This window comes from Lineus longissimus, chromosome 9 (genome assembly GCF_910592395.1).
Source record: "Lineus longissimus chromosome 9, tnLinLong1.2, whole genome shotgun sequence".
NCBI lineage: Eukaryota > Metazoa > Nemertea > Pilidiophora > Heteronemertea > Lineidae > Lineus > Lineus longissimus.
Window position 1 is genome coordinate 14,595,889 of NC_088316.1, and position 16,255 is coordinate 14,612,143.

The following is a 16,255-nucleotide window of genomic DNA, read 5'->3' on the forward strand; positions in this document are numbered from 1 at the left end:
AACAAGTTTACCATTAGTCTATTTGTTCACACTCTGAACCTTGTGGTACCCCCACACAAAAGACTGACAGAAACAGGTGTGGTGGTGAAATTTGGCACATCCGAAGTTCAGAGCTCAAACACTTCAACCAAACTAGTCTCACCAACACCCTACCCTGGTGCTGACAATGAATAAAAAACTACTGTCTCTATTTACTCACCAACGACCTCCCCAGGCTCACACTTCATACCCTCTGGCATCTGACCCTGAAGCATATCGAGCAATGCCTGTAACGCCCTGGTGCACAGACTCGCATGACTCATTTTGGTCTCCTTGATCAGCTCGAATACGCCACACAAACCGAGGCCAACAATCTGAAAGACCGACCACATCACATTACAGGGTGTTTCAAGAAAAAGGCAAAACTCACTTGAGGCTATTGAGCAATATGCTGTTAGTGTTATTAGTAAAACCTCTGCAACAAGTTCCACCTATTGGCATACTAGTATTCACATGTACACTGTATAAAGCAACAGACCAGCCCTTTTGTTCTGACAAGGAACCCATGATGATTATACGTCATTATATTTGGACTAGCTGAATGTAGTAGACACACCCTGACACACTTTATTGACTAGCAAGGTGCCAGCTTATGAACTATCTGTGGTGTACTCAAAACTCAATGATTTCGATCGGGTCACCCAAAATTGCACATTTTATAAGCACGTCCGCAAGGGTTCCTTTTTAGTTTCAAATACACTCAAGATACCATTGGCAACCTAAATCTCACCTTTGGCATCTTCAACATGGACTCCTTCATCTTATCCTCCTCCTCATCGCTTTCTCCCTCCGATATCCCAGTGCCATGAGCCGCTGCAAACGCTCGTATCGAATCCCGGGCCTGGTGATCGAGAACGCACTGACGGATCGTACAGAACACGTTGAATGCTGAAGGGTTGCCATGCAGCTCTAGGTATGGCGGTGCGGTTTCGACTGGTTCAGGACTTTTATCCCGCTGCAAAAATATAAAATTCAAAACTATAACTCGCTTATTCCAAAATGTTCAGTGCAAGCAAAGCAAAGGAAGCTAAACCTAGATTTTTAACAGGCTCCAGATAATGCAGAAGAAAACTCATGGGTTCCCGCGGGATTCGAACCCAGGCCCTATTGCGTGGTTGCCCACAGTGTTTACCACTACAGGCTCTGAGGCTCTCAGCTGGATCTTTGCCCACTCACCTTCGCTTGCTTCCCTTTATCCTTGCCCTTATTGGCCTTAGCCCTCTTCTTAATTGGCTTCTTCTTATCACTTTTCTTCCTGCAAAATACAATTCATCAGAAAATTTAAAACATAAGAAAGTTAAAACCGTCTTCTTAGCATTCTATTCTATTCGCTCTGTTTGTTTCATGCCTAAGCGCCGATTTGGAACTAGGGGATATTGGCCAGGTTTTTTTCTCATTGGCCAAGGGGGACGTCAATCACTTTCATGTTTCTAACCAGGTTTGATTTTTTGGATGCCCTGGAATATGCACCAATTACAATAAATCGCACTTAAAAATCTGTAATCAAGAGTTACAAACAGGCAGTCGAGTCATCAAGCCAATGTTTACAAATTGGAAATCATTGGAGGCAGTTGGCCTTAAACAAAATTGCAGCAACTGAACTGAATTAAGTGCTAGTGAGTGATGAGTCACAGTTTCATAGCCATATAGGAGGCTAGAGAACTCAATTGGCCTAAAGTCTGAGACGATGTTCAGTGGAGTAATTCACATCAATCAATGGTAGGCATAGAATAGGCGGACTTGTATTTGTCAACGCGAATCGCTTACCAAGAAAAGTGAAAGTAAAACTAAAATTTTGCACAAAATATCAACCCTAGACAGAGACTCTAGGCCTAAATATTTTCAGCAAGTTTAGGTTCCCTTTCAATTTCACACAGAACTAATCATACAATAAATGGGGTTTTCAAACCATGCAATAGTGAACAAAAATACACAACGAGATCAAGCCAAGTGGTATTATAACAGTACCTATTACTCTCATCTTGCTCCGTAAACAGTTCATGAAATTTCCCTGCAAGGTGTTGGCCCTGCAAAAATTGTGCAACATGACAGCGACTGTTTTCCATCACTGCCGCGGCGGCCATAGTGCAAAAATTCCGCTACCTGTAGCAGAATTATAGGCCCAGGAGCAATCCGTGACATATGTTGAATGAATATATCTAATTCGACAGGCTGGAATCCCTAAATATTGGATATTCCAGCAATTTTTCCTCAGTTCTGAAATGTCGAAATTGGGAATAAATCGCCATTTTGGATCGATTTAGCCATCTATCGGTCGTTAGGTTAACTGAAAATGCCGTCAGGTGCTGCCATCTAGTATAGCTTTGCTGAGCTAAACGTCACGGACAGTCAAGGATTTCGGCGACGAATAAAGCATGTGACCTCTATCTTTGGCACGCACAGCACACAGGACTCCATGTAATGAAAACAGTGGAATTACAGACCAGACTTGGCATAGGGCCAAGTTCTGGATGTGCATATCGTCCAGTGATGAGGCACTGTTGGCTATTCGAAGTGGCTCAGACGAGAGTGACGGACCAAATTTAGATACTGTAAACTCGATAAGGAGCCGTCCCAACTTTCTAGATGTGATCGCAGCATCCAAAACTTATTAGGTTTGCAATGATTTCGTTGCAACACTTGTCTTTCCCTTTAAAAGCCACGGGAGAAGGCCTTTTGCAAGTTTACGTTGATTGTGACAATGTGGTTTATCCTGTCTTTTCTTTGTATACAGTTCCTGACCAGTGACTTATCTATGTGCTGAGAAGTAATCTATGAATAGAAGTATTGTAAAGTAATTGGGTCCGTGATGAAATGATGTGACTTCAACTGAAAGACGCATACACTCCAAACACTAAAAAGATACGGGTGAAGCATGACAACTAGGGCGTCCTCTAGTTGTGCATCTAAGGGTGGTCGGGCATTATATGTACTCGACGGTGAATCGTATGAACTAAAAAAAACAACTTATATCAACAATATCTCTGATTTATTTTTTTTCATTATTTAATTTTTGCATATCGTCAACCTCATAAAATGCTCAGGTCATCTTTTTGTCCATTTTTATCACAGTACATGAAACATCAATATGATGGGCTATTACACAATTCCCGAAACAAATAATGGGTGTTCCCAAGTAAACACTGCAACTCGGCCAAGAGCCGTTACGGCTGTCTTGACAGTAGTCATGCAGTGTAACGACCTTCTCCGCGGGCACTACTGCAACTTTCCTGCCGTCCGGAATATGAGATGATACAAAGCATAGCAGTACTACATAAACATAATAATAATAATAATAATAATAATATGCATAATATCCTTTCCCCATGCACAATCACGATATAACATAATGTACACATGTCTGAACACAACAATAACAGTTTTACAAAAAATGTACTAATATATCGGAATACATATCGGAGTACAAACATATTTTTTGCCCCACCTCGATAGAAGGAACGCTTCGCAAAAACACGGACTATTACGTATTAACGTCCGTCCATAATAATTATTGCGCTCCTGTGCCATGTCTGTTTAGATAAGTTTTGTAAATAGTTTAGCAGACGAAGTTCCCACTTCCAGTCTCGCGGGGGCGAGAAACCAGACGAGAAAGGTAAGTCAGATCGGGTCATGTGACTCTGGCTCTTGTCCATTTTGTCTGCTCTGTGAAGTGGACCGGTGTTTTTGTCTGTGGACGAATTTTAACGTCTTAGCTCAACTTTCCTGTTATGTTTTCCGCCTTTCCGTCAAGTTAAACCTTTCTACCTGCGTTGTAGCGCTTCAAGGTTTGTGGTTGTCGCTTCTAAGCGTCGGTTTAGGTGTCGTTTCTGACTTGGTTTGTATGCCCTCGTGAGACTTGTTGACAAAGTTTTCCCGCGGTTTTGTCCGCCATCTTGAACACATTTCGTCTTTATTTTGTTGACTTGTCAAACATGTCTTATTCCACGTAAGGCTTCGTAAATCGTAATAGCATCAATCCTCTCACACGGTATCGGAATCGGGGACTAGTTCTTGTGTCCCTGATGCGACTAACAGTATGAAAGGAATAATTTTTTATCCAGGGAACCTCCTTAGCCTATTCAGTTCGGAGAAAGTCTCCAAGTGAGACTGAAAATACATGGTCAGCTTTCGTCGAGAAAAGAGGTCTTCGTTCTTCTTCAACCCTAATAGCATGCCGATCTACCGGCGTCAGTTGTGCGTCCATCCTTGAAATATGGAGACTCTTGGATTGACGTAACGCCGGGAAGTCGGCATGAACTAATAGTGACTTTTAAAGAAAAGATCCATGGAGCTCTGGACAACGTAACTTTCCGCGGCTGATCAAGTCGCATTTGTTCAGCAGGTCATACTGTATCTTCTCAATGACGATGGAGTCTTGTTTGTAGTCCGGATGTGAGGTCACGAAGTGTCGTTGCCAGCGAGCGATGGTCATGAGTTTGCCTAAAAAGAAGAAGAATGAGATTTTGATACTTCGTGTACAATGTTATGTAAACGGTGTCATAAAGACCTGAACGGAACTATTCAAGCGACTGCCCTTTAAAAAGACGACAGAATGAGAATTTAGGCCTCGGTGCGAGCGAGCGGCAGTGTATTCGGCTGGCTATGAGAGGTAAGGGGAAATTTAAAAAACGCGATGTTCCAGCATCTTAGATGAAGCGTCCTTACCACTAGCTCTCTCCTGAATAAACTTGACGTAGTTGGTGACTTGTTCGTGCGTCTGGTTGTCCAGGGCGAGCGTCGCAATGAAGTCATGGATGTATTGCGCCAACCCCGGGAAACCCCCGCCGCCTGACCCGTTGATGATGTAGTCGATGCTCCTTTCTCTGAAGTAATCTGTCCCACCGTTTATTGATCCATTTGTGAATGGTTCCTCTTTTCCTAGAAAGAAATTGATGAGTTACAGCCTAAAGAAATGGTAAGTGCCATCTGGCGGCAAATGGAGAAGAACAATAGTGCGGTTAAAACAGACCAGACCAGGCGCATTTAATTGTTGTTACCTTCTATGTTATTCCTGAAGGAGAAGGTCTGCTCTCTCACCGCGTCCCTCTTGGCGGCATTACGGAGATTCTCATCCACCTTCGACATCGGGATGAGCAAGTTCAGTCGGTGATGAAGGATGGTTTTCGTGAGTAGTACCATGAAAACACAGTAGGCGGCGTTCTCGAAGTCGGTAAGTTGGACCTCGATTGGACGGAATTCGACCCTCCATCCGGCGTTGGTGATGGGGCAGGGTTGTTTGAAGCGAATAGTCTTCCAGATTGTGCTGTTAATGGCCTGGAGAACAGAAATCTCATGTTTAAAAGGTACCTCGTCGAAAAGATGTTTCGTCTTGGCCGCAGCGTCAACTACCGATAGTTTGAATTGGCCATTGATGAAGTTGAGTCAAACCATAAACTATAAAGGTTTTACTGGTACTTGAGAACTATTAAACTTGTACTGACATGTTGAGTTCGATAGTTTGCCACCAGATGGCTCATTTCATCCTCACTTACATAACATTCTGAATTCAAGTAAGATTGCTTGCTAAACTTACGTCGTAATGATAGGTAGATTTTTCATCGTCTTGTTGGCTGGGGTGGGTTGCGAGGTAGAGCGGATCGCGGGAAAACGCATGCGCCACGTGCATTGCGAATGCGTGGTCGATTCCTGCGTTCTTCAACTTTGTAAGCAGAGCTTCTGGTGTCTTCAGGTTCTGGTCATTGTAGTAATGACCTTGAGTGGAGATGTATAGGTCAACGCCGCCATATCTGGATTTCAGCTGAGCATGTTCGGCCTGAAATAAAACAACAGAATTATTACAACTGTTTAGAATGCTCAAGACGAGTTACGTTTATAACGTACCTAAATAGTGCTGTTATTTCACGAGAGTCTAGAACAGTCTAGGGAAAAGCGAGGTTAACGAAGTTACGTTAACTGACTCACCCCATGCCCGTTGCCTCTTTCAATGTCCGTCCTATCATCCATGGCCTCACTGAACACCTCGTACCTGCCATCTATATCTGAGAGGTAACCTCGCCATATTGGGCAAGCGGCAGACAAGGCAAGCTGAAAGAATGAATGGGAAGACTTAGACCTGAATACCGAGTTTAAAAGTCAGTACATCGCATATCTATAATGAAAAAGTGCCAAAGCGTATCGGTACGTAATTCTCAATATGAATGGCAGTGTTGTAACTTCATCGAAAGAGCCCAACACTGCAGTGGTGAATCTGTGTTCGAGACTGACTACTCACCATGACAGGGGCGAAAGCAGTGAGTTGATCAAACATGACCTTTGCCTCGGTGACGTTCGTGGCCTGCATGGTGCACTGGAGGGCAGAACAGCCGGCGCCGAATCCCATAGCGTCCATGAGTATACGGTAGTCGTCGGGGTCGGACTTGGTGCCGTTATCCGGGGCTGTTGTGTTTACATCTTTGTAAATTGGCACGTACAAGGCGTACTTTTTTCCACTCCTCTCTTGTACGTGTCTACCGATCGCTCTGAAATATAAAAAGGCATGTAATTCCGCAGTTGATAGTAGTTCGGGAGACTGTTGTTCGGAAATACCGACAACGACGAAAACAGCCAGGACCAACCAGAAAATTCAAAATCGTGACTCAAGCAACAGTACAGGCATCAGTAAACTCCAGCGTTACAAAGCTTGCTTTGACCAACCAGGGCCTGGACAGGGACAATCTGTCCCATGTACCATGGCACCATGTCGCCTTTTGTCGGACTCCGAAGATATCGTGATATCTGGATGCCTAGCTCGCCAGTCGTCGTTCCAAGCAGCGAACCAACCAACCTCGACAATAAACCTCCTCTGCAGACTGCGTATTTAAACAATCGGTAACTCAGTGAAAGTAAAAGCACTTCGCGTTCTCTCTTACTTGTATCTGAGGTTGCTCCTCAGTTCAATCGCCTCGGGCAAGAACTGGCTGAGTGCTGGGATCGGTATTGATGGTGGCTCAGTGGAGTTGGCTGCTCCCATCCTGCAAGTAAGATTACGGCTGATTGTAAGATGGAATTTCATTGAATTGAATCGTGATACCATGCAAGGCGCAGTTTCTTTCGTAACTCCATTCACATAGCTTTCCCACCAAAATCAATTTGTGAGGAAAAGAGCACTATCATGGGGAAGTCCTCTTCAGCGTTCGTCTTGTATTTCGCGTTGTGATCTGTGACTTTCCTCTCTAATTAAAAAAAACTGTTGGAGAAATATTTTGATGGAATTGTGCCCGCTTGTTTGGGAGTTGGACGAGATTCTTACCTGGGGTAATTGGACAGCGTGAGGCACGTCCCATCTTCATCTTTACAAATACTGTTTAACAGTGTCCGCCTGAAGTTATGTCAAACAAAACCGAATGAAACAACCAAATGGCGTCAAATTCACATACATGTACAATAATTACTTTATGAATAAATAAGTTAATCTTTGGAAATTAAAAGATTTGTGAATTTCTTCTTCTTCTTCTTCCTCTCCTTCTTCTTCTCCTTCTACTTTCTCTTCTTATAAAAAGTTTGTTCGTCGAGAATCGTCAAGGCAAGTTGCGATCAAAACCAATCTCTGAAGTCCGAGCCAATATTAGCTGAATGTCTTTGGAGTGCGTTGGGCCTGTCATGTTAGGAAAACGAGTTACCACTCTTACCTCCGTCTCATGCTCGCCTCAACGCCAACCAATGAGTCGCCGAAATTTTCAAAGGCGGTGAAAGGCTCCAGCGGACAACTCTCCACCATGTGGGTACCATACTCGTAGCACCACAGGCCCGCATCGGTCGCGCTGTCTTCATGCTCCTTGAGCTTGGGGATGACGTCCGTGGCCTTCAGATGTAGCTTTGCAGTGTGCTCCTGATGGTCAATCTTCACCAGCATGTATTCAATCTGAAAAAAGACCATTGAAATTTCATGATTATTGAAGATGATGATCACTGAGTAGAAGGAAATTAGAATGAAACACGCCGGGAAATACATATTTGTTCAACTGTCACTTAGCAATTCCATGAAGCTTTACTCATAAATGATTGCCAAGAGTTCCAGTCTCTGATTAACAAATATTTGACAGTTCAAGAGGTGCAACCTGAGCGAATATTTTATCGAGTTATCGGGCAGACAACACTAGCTGGAAAAAATTGCGGCGGGGCCTGAATAATTCCGTGGATTAAGAGGTCAGTTTTGTATACATGAAATCCGACCTTTTTCTACGATCTCATGACAACGTATATGTCCGTATCGATAGACGTATTACTCAAATACAAAAATATGTTGCAAGTTTTGATACTTGCTTTGGATCATTCTTAAAAATAGTTCCGTGACTGAACATTTAAAAAAAAACATATTTCGCACCAAAAATAGGGAATAACATGTACGTGTACGTGTAAATGTATCATGGCCTTGTACCTATTATAAAATAACTTTGCACATACCTCATCGCCCCATTTGAACGTTTTGTTCGTTTGATACTCGCATCTCTTAAATGCCCGAATAAACTGTTCTACGCCTATCCTTTTTGCCTCTTCCTTGTATTCACAAATCTTATCCCAACTCAACGAAGCCATGATTTCGTCTACAACAACTTTTTTTATTTTCACCTGTCGCGGACCCTGCAACCTTTGAGATGCGCAATCTGAGTGAATAGATCTTATATAGGCCCTTAATAAGCCTATGCTGCTGCATCTTATTAATACCCTCACCCATCATACTTCTGATGCGCACGCCTGCCCTCATCTCAATTGACAGCAAGTTTGATTGTTCATCTGTAGAGGTTATTATAGCAATATTGTGCGACTGTTGATATTCGTTCTCCATTCATGTCACACAGGGCGTGTAATCACTTGATGCAGCTTACGCAGCTTTCTGATTATCTGTTGAATCAGTAGACATTCGCCCGCCGTGTAACTTACCTACTCTCTTCATCATTAGCCGGTTGTTTTCTACATGTAGTATCCGTCCGGTGGTGACCGCGGCCACGTTACATCTCGTTTATGTTGTTGTCCCTATTCGCTACCAGAAAAATACGGAAAGGTAAACACACAAATAAGGGACGAAACAAATCCATGATGCAAACTTTCCGCGAGTTCCAGCTGTTGTCGTAGTAGGCATGATGGCACCAGCAAAGGGTAACCCAAGCTCTAACCATTAATTTTGCGCGCCCTTTTCTGAAAAAAAGTATTACGATATGCGTCGCGTCATTTGGAAACTCGAATTTCGAATGAGTCTTGAGGGCTTTCGTATGAAACTGACAGTATTCTGATCTTCTGATAAGAAGATTTAGAGAAATGGTCGAGATTTCCACACCTTCTTCCCAACGTGAACGGCCAATGATAGCCCGCTTAATTTCAAAATTTGCAATTTCTATGATTGATAAACCGAAACGAAATCATCCATTCTACGATTCGTTTTGTTTTATTCTTGGAACCACGCTGGTTGAGAAGAAATATATAAACTAAGAAATTCGTCATGCATTGCCTTTTTCAGATGAGTGCCGACAAAACTAGGCATAGGGATATCTCACACACAAGCACTGAATCCAATTTCACAGCCTACTTGCATGGGCCCAGGCGGACTATTTCAGCGCGTCCTTTCGTCGGCTCCGGCGATGTTATGACAGGATTAAGGGATTTAAGGGGCAATTGATGAAATTTGCGACCTTAATCTCATAACCCTTACGAAAGCAAATTATTGCCATGGAGCCCTAGAAACTGAAAACAAAACAGCAGTACAGATTACGGTATATCAACTGCTGGAAAAACGTATGAGTTTGAAACTCTGTGCAAATTAACCCTTTAGATATTGTACAAGTACAATAAAATCAGGTTGCCTTGACAGGGATTCGAACCACAGATCGCCGTTCCAGTGTGTAACGATTCTTATTTTGGAGGACTACGAAGCTATCAAAAGATTTCTTATTAGTAGGCTATTAAAAGTATTCTCATCTAATGATTCTTCATAGAGTGTGTGACATCGCAACAGCACGGATCATCACCACCTATATCAGCTGTGGACCAAATTTGTGCAGTAGGTTCTGCCAAAATGCACAGAGATATACCCGGCCGACTTTTGAAAACGTGATGTCTTTAACCCTCAATGGTGTTCACGAAATATTTTAGGATTTCATGGTTTATTGAAATGATACTTTACACCGGTTCCGTGTTGTTAATGGGAAGAGAAATGACCAAGAACCAAAAAATACTGTTAATTTCTAGTGGCCTGAAGTAATCCTTTCGTCAACACATCAACAGGGCAGGTTGGCACAACTCCACGTGGCTTACCTTTTATACACACGAATCGTTGTCATCGCTACTATCACAGCCTTAGTTAGTGCGAATATTTTGTGTCCGTGCGCGCAGACAGACACCTAATTATATCATTAACCTTCACCAAAAGACACCGAAGTAATTTTCTCACGTTCAAGATTACTCAGTTCACACAGAAACTCATTCCCTTGTTATTTATCCAAATTTGAGGAGCAAAAACTAAATTATTCTACGGAACTATTTGCTGCGGACGAAACGACTTCGCTTTGCCTGAGTGATTAGGCGGGGTGTTTAAATCAGTCTGGTCACAAGATATCTTTATTCAAACAATCGCCACCACTCGGACCTCTCCTTTCTATTTCTTGGAGACTACCATAACTCACAAGTTGCCATCATGCGAGAAATCATCCACCTTCAGGCCGGGCAGTGCGGTAACCAGATCGGTGCAAAGGTAGGTTTTGTCTCTCAATGTCATTAATTATCATCAACTCATTGTCTTTTTCAAGGCCTTCTCCATCTGACATAAAAGCAAATTGCCATTATAATTTAAAAGTACATTAAAGGTTAACTCGTCGACTTAATAGTTTTTGACCTGGAGCTATTTCTTACGGTACGTTCGGTTTTATACTTCTTCGCTGACCTTTCAATCTTGAAAGGACATTTCTGTTCGGTTGACAGATGCTGTCGTCTCTCTTAATCCGTCACCGAAAAGCTGGTCCTTGATGCAGGCTCCGGATGGCCAGAACTGCCTCGAGGCTGCTAAGTCTGGTCATCTTGTCAATACTTTCAAATTAATTTATACTAAAGAAATACACGATTTCCGCCCCACGCACGAAATCCTCTAGTCTTTTATTACGCCAAGGCATAGCTTTGATTTCGGTTTCTCATGGTTACATTCTTGAACTTCGTAGATTTTATGGTACTGCTAACTGCATTGTTGAAACAGCCCCAGCAAGTTGTCCCCAAATTAACACGCGGCAAGGGACCAATTTTCAATTCAACTATTCAACAATTACAATCAAAATTCTATTCGTTATGATGAACCCCAATCATAAACACCATGAGAATGAGAAACGATGACAATGAAAACAACTGTCTTTGATTAAATCTCATTTTTACTGACGCCAGGTCGAACAGACCCCTGGGCTGCTTATAGATTAGTTTTGGGAATGGCAGTATGTTTATAAATGGTAATATCCTGCTAATTTATCATTTGTATGGTACTCGGAAAAATTTCGAAATCGAGCCGAAAGGCAAAATTATACCATGATATCGAGCAAGCTTGTGAGACATGCTTCAGAAATACTACTACCCGTGCCTTGACTTACAAAAGCAACATGCAGGCCAACGCCAACTGACTCTTACCAGAATATAATGGCTGTTTTATTTTCAGTTTCGTCGCGAAGTATTTTCACTGCCATAATGGCAAAAAACAACAGTCGTGCAACGCTTAAAAGATTTGAAATCATCGTCTTGGTATCAGCGAATTATGATCATTATTTTTTTTGCCAATCAAGTTAAAAGGGTTACCGGTGGAATACCGTTTTGCCAATAATGAGTGTTTTGGTTTTGAGTTTTTCCGTTTTCAAGGGCAACATGCTTCCACTGGACAAGACACAATTGAAAAGCCCGTCTATCTATACCTTTGGTTATGACCAGTCTTGATTAACATGTTCTCACTGACCATGCTTAATGTTAGCTGAGAAAAAAATCTCGCGAGCCATAGCAACTCTAGAGTAAACCCTGTCAAAGCATTGCCAGATTATCGAGATAGTAGTATGGATTAGATAGGTAAACAGTCTCCACGCTACCATTGTGTCAAGACACAATGCGGAGGATTACTTAGGAAAACAATGTTAGCGTTCCGTCCTGTTCGCGCAGTAATCCAGCGAACCCGGACTATTTCATATGTTTACTTTCTATGTTAATTCCATTTATTCTCCTACTATGTGTTAGAGGGAGTTTTCTTAGGGATCAACTTGTGTACTATTTGGTAAATCGAGTATAATTTTTAGATTGAATATTCAAGTTCACTTAGTAAAGAAAACAGTTATTTTCGATCACATAATATCTAAATAAACATCGCGAGTTACAATGTAATTTGAGAAGTGCACTGACGGAAATTGTGGATAATTTAGACCAAGAGTCTCAGTAAAAATAAAATCCACTACTCTGCCACCGTGAGGATTCCTCGAAACCGCTCAGATACAACTAAACCTTGTTCCCGTATAAGTTTTTTATCGGGCCTTTCAAAACTTTCAATTTCGTAATCGTGCGTTTCATGACGGTTTCCTTAAATCTTTGTGGGTTTTTTCAGTTTTGGGAAGTAATATCAGACGAGCATGGCGTAGACCCCACCGGCACATACCACGGCGACAGCGACCTTCAGTTAGAGAGAATCAACGTCTATTATAATGAAGCAACGGGCGGTAAATACGTCCCCCGAGCAGTGCTCATCGACTTGGAACCTGGAACCATGGACTCCGTCAGATCTGGACCATTTGGACAAATATTCAGACCCGATAATTTTGTTTTTGGTGAGGATCGTGTTTTACAGCATGTTCAAGCCAATTACATTCTGCTCATTAAAAATTGCTCATGAGTAATTCGTACCACACGGATAATCCTCGTGCATAATGTAGCGAGAACAGTATCGATGTATTGTCAGATAGGTGGATACACAAACAACTGTGAATCTAGTCCACTCGGCCCCAGCCTATAGTCCCCCTTTAAATCTCATCTCCAGGTCAGAGCGGCGCTGGAAACAACTGGGCGAAGGGACACTACACAGAAGGTGCTGAACTGATCGACTCTGCCCTCGATGTGGTCCGTAAAGAAGCCGAGGGCTGCGACTGCCCACAAGGATTCCAACTGACACATTCTCTAGGAGGGGGTACGGGTGCTGGTATGGGGACCCTCCTCATTAGCAAGATCAGGGAGGAATACCCCGACAGGATCATGAACACTTTCAGTGTTGTGCCATCGCCTAAGGTGCGTTGTTTTCAGTTTATATCGCCTCTTAAACAAACTGATTGAAATATAGCGGATATCTTCGATCCGAGAAGCCATATCATATTTTGTTCATTCGCCCCTTTCCAAAGAGAATTCGGCACTTTTGGTTCGACATCCCACAGAAACTAACCAGAAATTCTGCTTCCGGCAATCCCTGGTGATATCATAAAAACATGTGCCGGGTCCGGGGAGTATAATTATCAGTTGTTATTTAATGCTCCCACTGAATGGCGATCATTCATTCACCTGTTGTATAAATTATTCCTCATTACAAGTAGTCAATACTCTGTAATTTTCAATGATTGATTGACCTTGATTACACAGGTGTATGGCTTCATTCATCCAGGCGGTTTTCAATAACAAAAATATTTGATGAATCTGTTCACTGGATTCGAATACATGTATACTGCACATTTTCGGCAGTTTCACCAGTGACTACGGTGGCTTTGTCAGGACGGTGGAAGTTCTTCTCGTCAAATCTCGCAACTTCCCATGAGAAGACTGTGCCAATGTATGCTCCCGAACCTTTAAGCGATTGTTTTTGTCATGAGATAACATAATCGTATTCTGCCTGTACGACTGTTTACATTCGTTCCATCTCCTTCTTTCTTCAGGTCTCCGATACCGTCGTCGAACCATACAACGCCACACTCTCCGTCCACCAACTGGTTGAAAACACTGACGAAACATACTGCATCGACAACGAGGCTCTCTACGACATCTGCTTCCGCACACTCAAACTGACCACACCCACATACGGGGACTTGAACCATCTGATCTCCGCCACCATGTCAGGGGTCACGACCTGCCTCCGATTCCCAGGTATGGTTTGGCAGTGTACTCATGGTACCAATGCATTAGGGCGACGTTGTCTCATCAGTCGGGGCAATAGTGCTTGCTCACAAGCTATCAGTGATCTAGAAGTGCGTTGCTTTTAAAGGGAATATATTATGTATTAAAGGGAATATACTTGAATCTTTGACGATATTCACAAAATATATCGCCGATACACCAACTTTTTCCATACTGGTGCCCTCCTTTTTACTCAGTAGGTTGCAGTCAAGAATCACGCGTGTTGTGACGGGTAGCCGTGCCAGATAGCAGCACTGGCTCGTAACTATGCTTCAAACTAAAATCTCGGGTTCCAAGGATCTATTTCACTAAGGATCTATTTCACTCAGGCTCTTTTCTAAGTCAGATTGTTGAATGGATCCTTTCTAACAATTGTTATAATTTCCACAGGTCAACTAAATGCTGATCTCAGGAAGATCGCCGTCAACATGGTACCATTCCCACGTCTTCACTTCTTCATGCCCGGCTTCGCCCCGCTCACCTCCCGAGGAAGTCAGCAATACCGCGCCATGACCGTCCCAGAGATTACCTCCCAGATCTTCGATGCCAAGAACATGATGGCCGCTTGTGACCCTCGTCACGGACGGTACTTGACGTGTACCGCGTTATTCAGGGGAAGGATGTCAATGAAGGGTAAGCTTTTTCGCACTGTTTAGTTAACCATCAGGGTCATCATCGGCGTCCATGTTTTGTCCGTGTAGTTCTCTTTCTGTGCCAATCAAATATGCCCCAAGGTTCGCAACACAACTGTTGACACCACACACATTCTCATGCCAACGTCTGTTTCTGGCGACACCAAAAAGCAACATGTGAACGTGAGTTTCAGGCAAAACTTCAAACTTGTGTGCGTAATTGGCTATTATTTACTTAATCAACATATCTCTAGAGATTAAACTTTTAATTCTTAACATTTATCTCAAATGTTTTTTCAGAGGTTGACGAACAGATGATGAATGTGCAGAACAAGAACAGCAGCTACTTCGTCGAATGGATCCCAAACAACGTCAAGACTGCCGTCTGCGACATCCCACCACGAGGTTTGAAAATGTCGGCCACATTCGTTGGAAACACTACCGCCATCCAGGAACTTTTCAAGAGAATTTCGGAGCAATTTACAGGTGAGAACCGGCCGCATCCTTGAGTCTTGTTGTGGTAACAGTGGGGTCTCAGACACGGCCTCTAGCTCGGCATGGTTCATGGCGTCGTTCATGACCGGCAACTCGTGTTCAGAATCTCTCTCTGATGAGGCAACACGTCATTATTCATAATTCCATGCTCGTGGACGCTCAGCAATGGTACGAGTCTGCCAGCGTATCATGTGTCATTGTTGATATTGTGTACATGTAGGCCTACATCATAGCACTAGATGGAGTGCCAAACTCATCCGTTCAATTGTCTGAAAGTTTTAGCCAATTCTTCTGTCAACAGGACTTTCTGGTTCCAGGCATGTTGTTCTTAGTCAGTAACGTATTTTGGTCTTTCTTTCAGCTATGTTCCGCCGCAAAGCTTTCCTCCACTGGTACACAGGCGAGGGTATGGATGAGATGGAGTTCACCGAGGCAGAATCCAACATGAACGACCTCGTGTCAGAGTACCAACAATACCAGGATGCAACAGCGGAAGAGGAAGGAGAATTTGACGAAGAGGAAGAAGGGGGCGAGGAAAATTAGAACTGTAGATCGGAAAAAAGACATTTGCATCTCGCTACATCTACATGTATGTTATGATGCTGTTATTCGAGACTTAAAGTCACATTCTGTGAAAAATATGAGCACTCGTACCGTCATAAACTTGTATTCGTCTGTAGTATGGTAGGGACTGGTATAGGCTGTCGTTAGATTACATAACACTCGCCACACGTTTTTTTCTTGGATTGTTGCAAGAATGACTAAATATCATTCAAAGATTCTGAACTGAATTTAGTGCTGATAAGACCATGTACAAAAGTAACTTAGATGTTGATGCCGTCCTATGCAGATTTATATTATTTATCATTGAACCTTTTATACAACAGATATGTATATTTTTTTTCATTTTAGAACATCCATGTACGTAATTTATTTCACAAGAACTTGTAAAGATTGAATATTTAGAATAAATTTATCCCCATTTTTTATGT

General features: G+C 42.7%; 3 protein-coding genes across 12 annotated transcripts in view; 1 reads left to right on the forward strand and 2 right to left on the reverse strand.

Annotated features, from left to right (window-relative positions):
* The window catches only part of LOC135493778 (E3 ubiquitin-protein ligase MYCBP2-like), a 43,948-nt gene extending 41,669 nt beyond the window's left edge, over positions 1–2,279 (reverse strand). For all 10 annotated transcript variants that reach the window (XM_064781336.1, XM_064781332.1, XM_064781334.1 and 7 more), the window contains exons 1-4: positions 2,008–2,279; positions 1,216–1,294; positions 770–994; positions 200–353 (exon numbers count right to left, since the gene is read on the reverse strand). In XM_064781336.1, the coding sequence (XP_064637406.1) occupies positions 200–353; positions 770–994; positions 1,216–1,294; positions 2,008–2,123 (574 nt within the window). In that variant the 5' untranslated portion in view covers positions 2,124–2,279. The remainder of the gene's footprint in view (positions 1–199; positions 354–769; positions 995–1,215; positions 1,295–2,007) is intronic.
* Positions 2,280–3,079: 800 nt separating this feature from the next.
* LOC135493788 (glutamate--cysteine ligase catalytic subunit-like) lies at positions 3,080–8,612 on the reverse strand. The gene is made up of 10 exons (XM_064781360.1): positions 8,443–8,612; positions 7,668–7,900; positions 7,289–7,357; positions 6,909–7,010; positions 6,272–6,518; positions 5,962–6,084; positions 5,573–5,812; positions 5,037–5,313; positions 4,705–4,917; positions 3,080–4,479 (listed from the first exon to the last, which is right to left on the reverse strand). The coding sequence occupies exons 1-10, from the start codon at positions 8,572–8,574 to the stop codon at positions 4,310–4,312; spliced, it is 1,806 nt and encodes a 601-aa protein (XP_064637430.1). The 5' UTR covers positions 8,575–8,612; the 3' UTR covers positions 3,080–4,309.
* Positions 8,613–10,612: 2,000 nt separating this feature from the next.
* On the forward strand, positions 10,613–16,240 carry LOC135493136 (tubulin beta chain-like). The gene is made up of 7 exons (XM_064780101.1): positions 10,613–10,723; positions 12,590–12,809; positions 13,019–13,263; positions 13,899–14,106; positions 14,527–14,769; positions 15,069–15,254; positions 15,625–16,240. The coding sequence occupies exons 1-7, from the start codon at positions 10,667–10,669 to the stop codon at positions 15,804–15,806; spliced, it is 1,341 nt and encodes a 446-aa protein (XP_064636171.1). The 5' UTR covers positions 10,613–10,666; the 3' UTR covers positions 15,807–16,240.
* The last annotated feature ends 15 nt before the right edge of the window (positions 16,241–16,255 follow it).

Coding starts and splice junctions, on each gene's coding strand:
- LOC135493788 (XM_064781360.1), bottom strand. CDS start 8,574: ATGGCTTCGTTGAGTTGGGATAAGATTTGTGAATACAAGGAAGAGGCA. Junction 7,011..7,288: donor ACGCTGTCCAATTACCCCAG/GTAAGAATCTCG, acceptor TCTTACTTGCAG/GATGGGAGCAGCCAACTCCA. Junction 6,519..6,908: donor AGGAGCAACCTCAGATACAA/GTAAGAGAGAAC, acceptor TTTATATTTCAG/AGCGATCGGTAGACACGTAC.
- LOC135493136 (XM_064780101.1), top strand. CDS start 10,667: ATGCGAGAAATCATCCACCTTCAGGCCGGGCAGTGCGGTAACCAGATC. Junction 12,810..13,018: donor ACCCGATAATTTTGTTTTTG/GTGAGGATCGTG, acceptor TCTCATCTCCAG/GTCAGAGCGGCGCTGGAAAC. Junction 13,264..13,898: donor GTGTTGTGCCATCGCCTAAG/GTGCGTTGTTTT, acceptor TTCTTTCTTCAG/GTCTCCGATACCGTCGTCGA.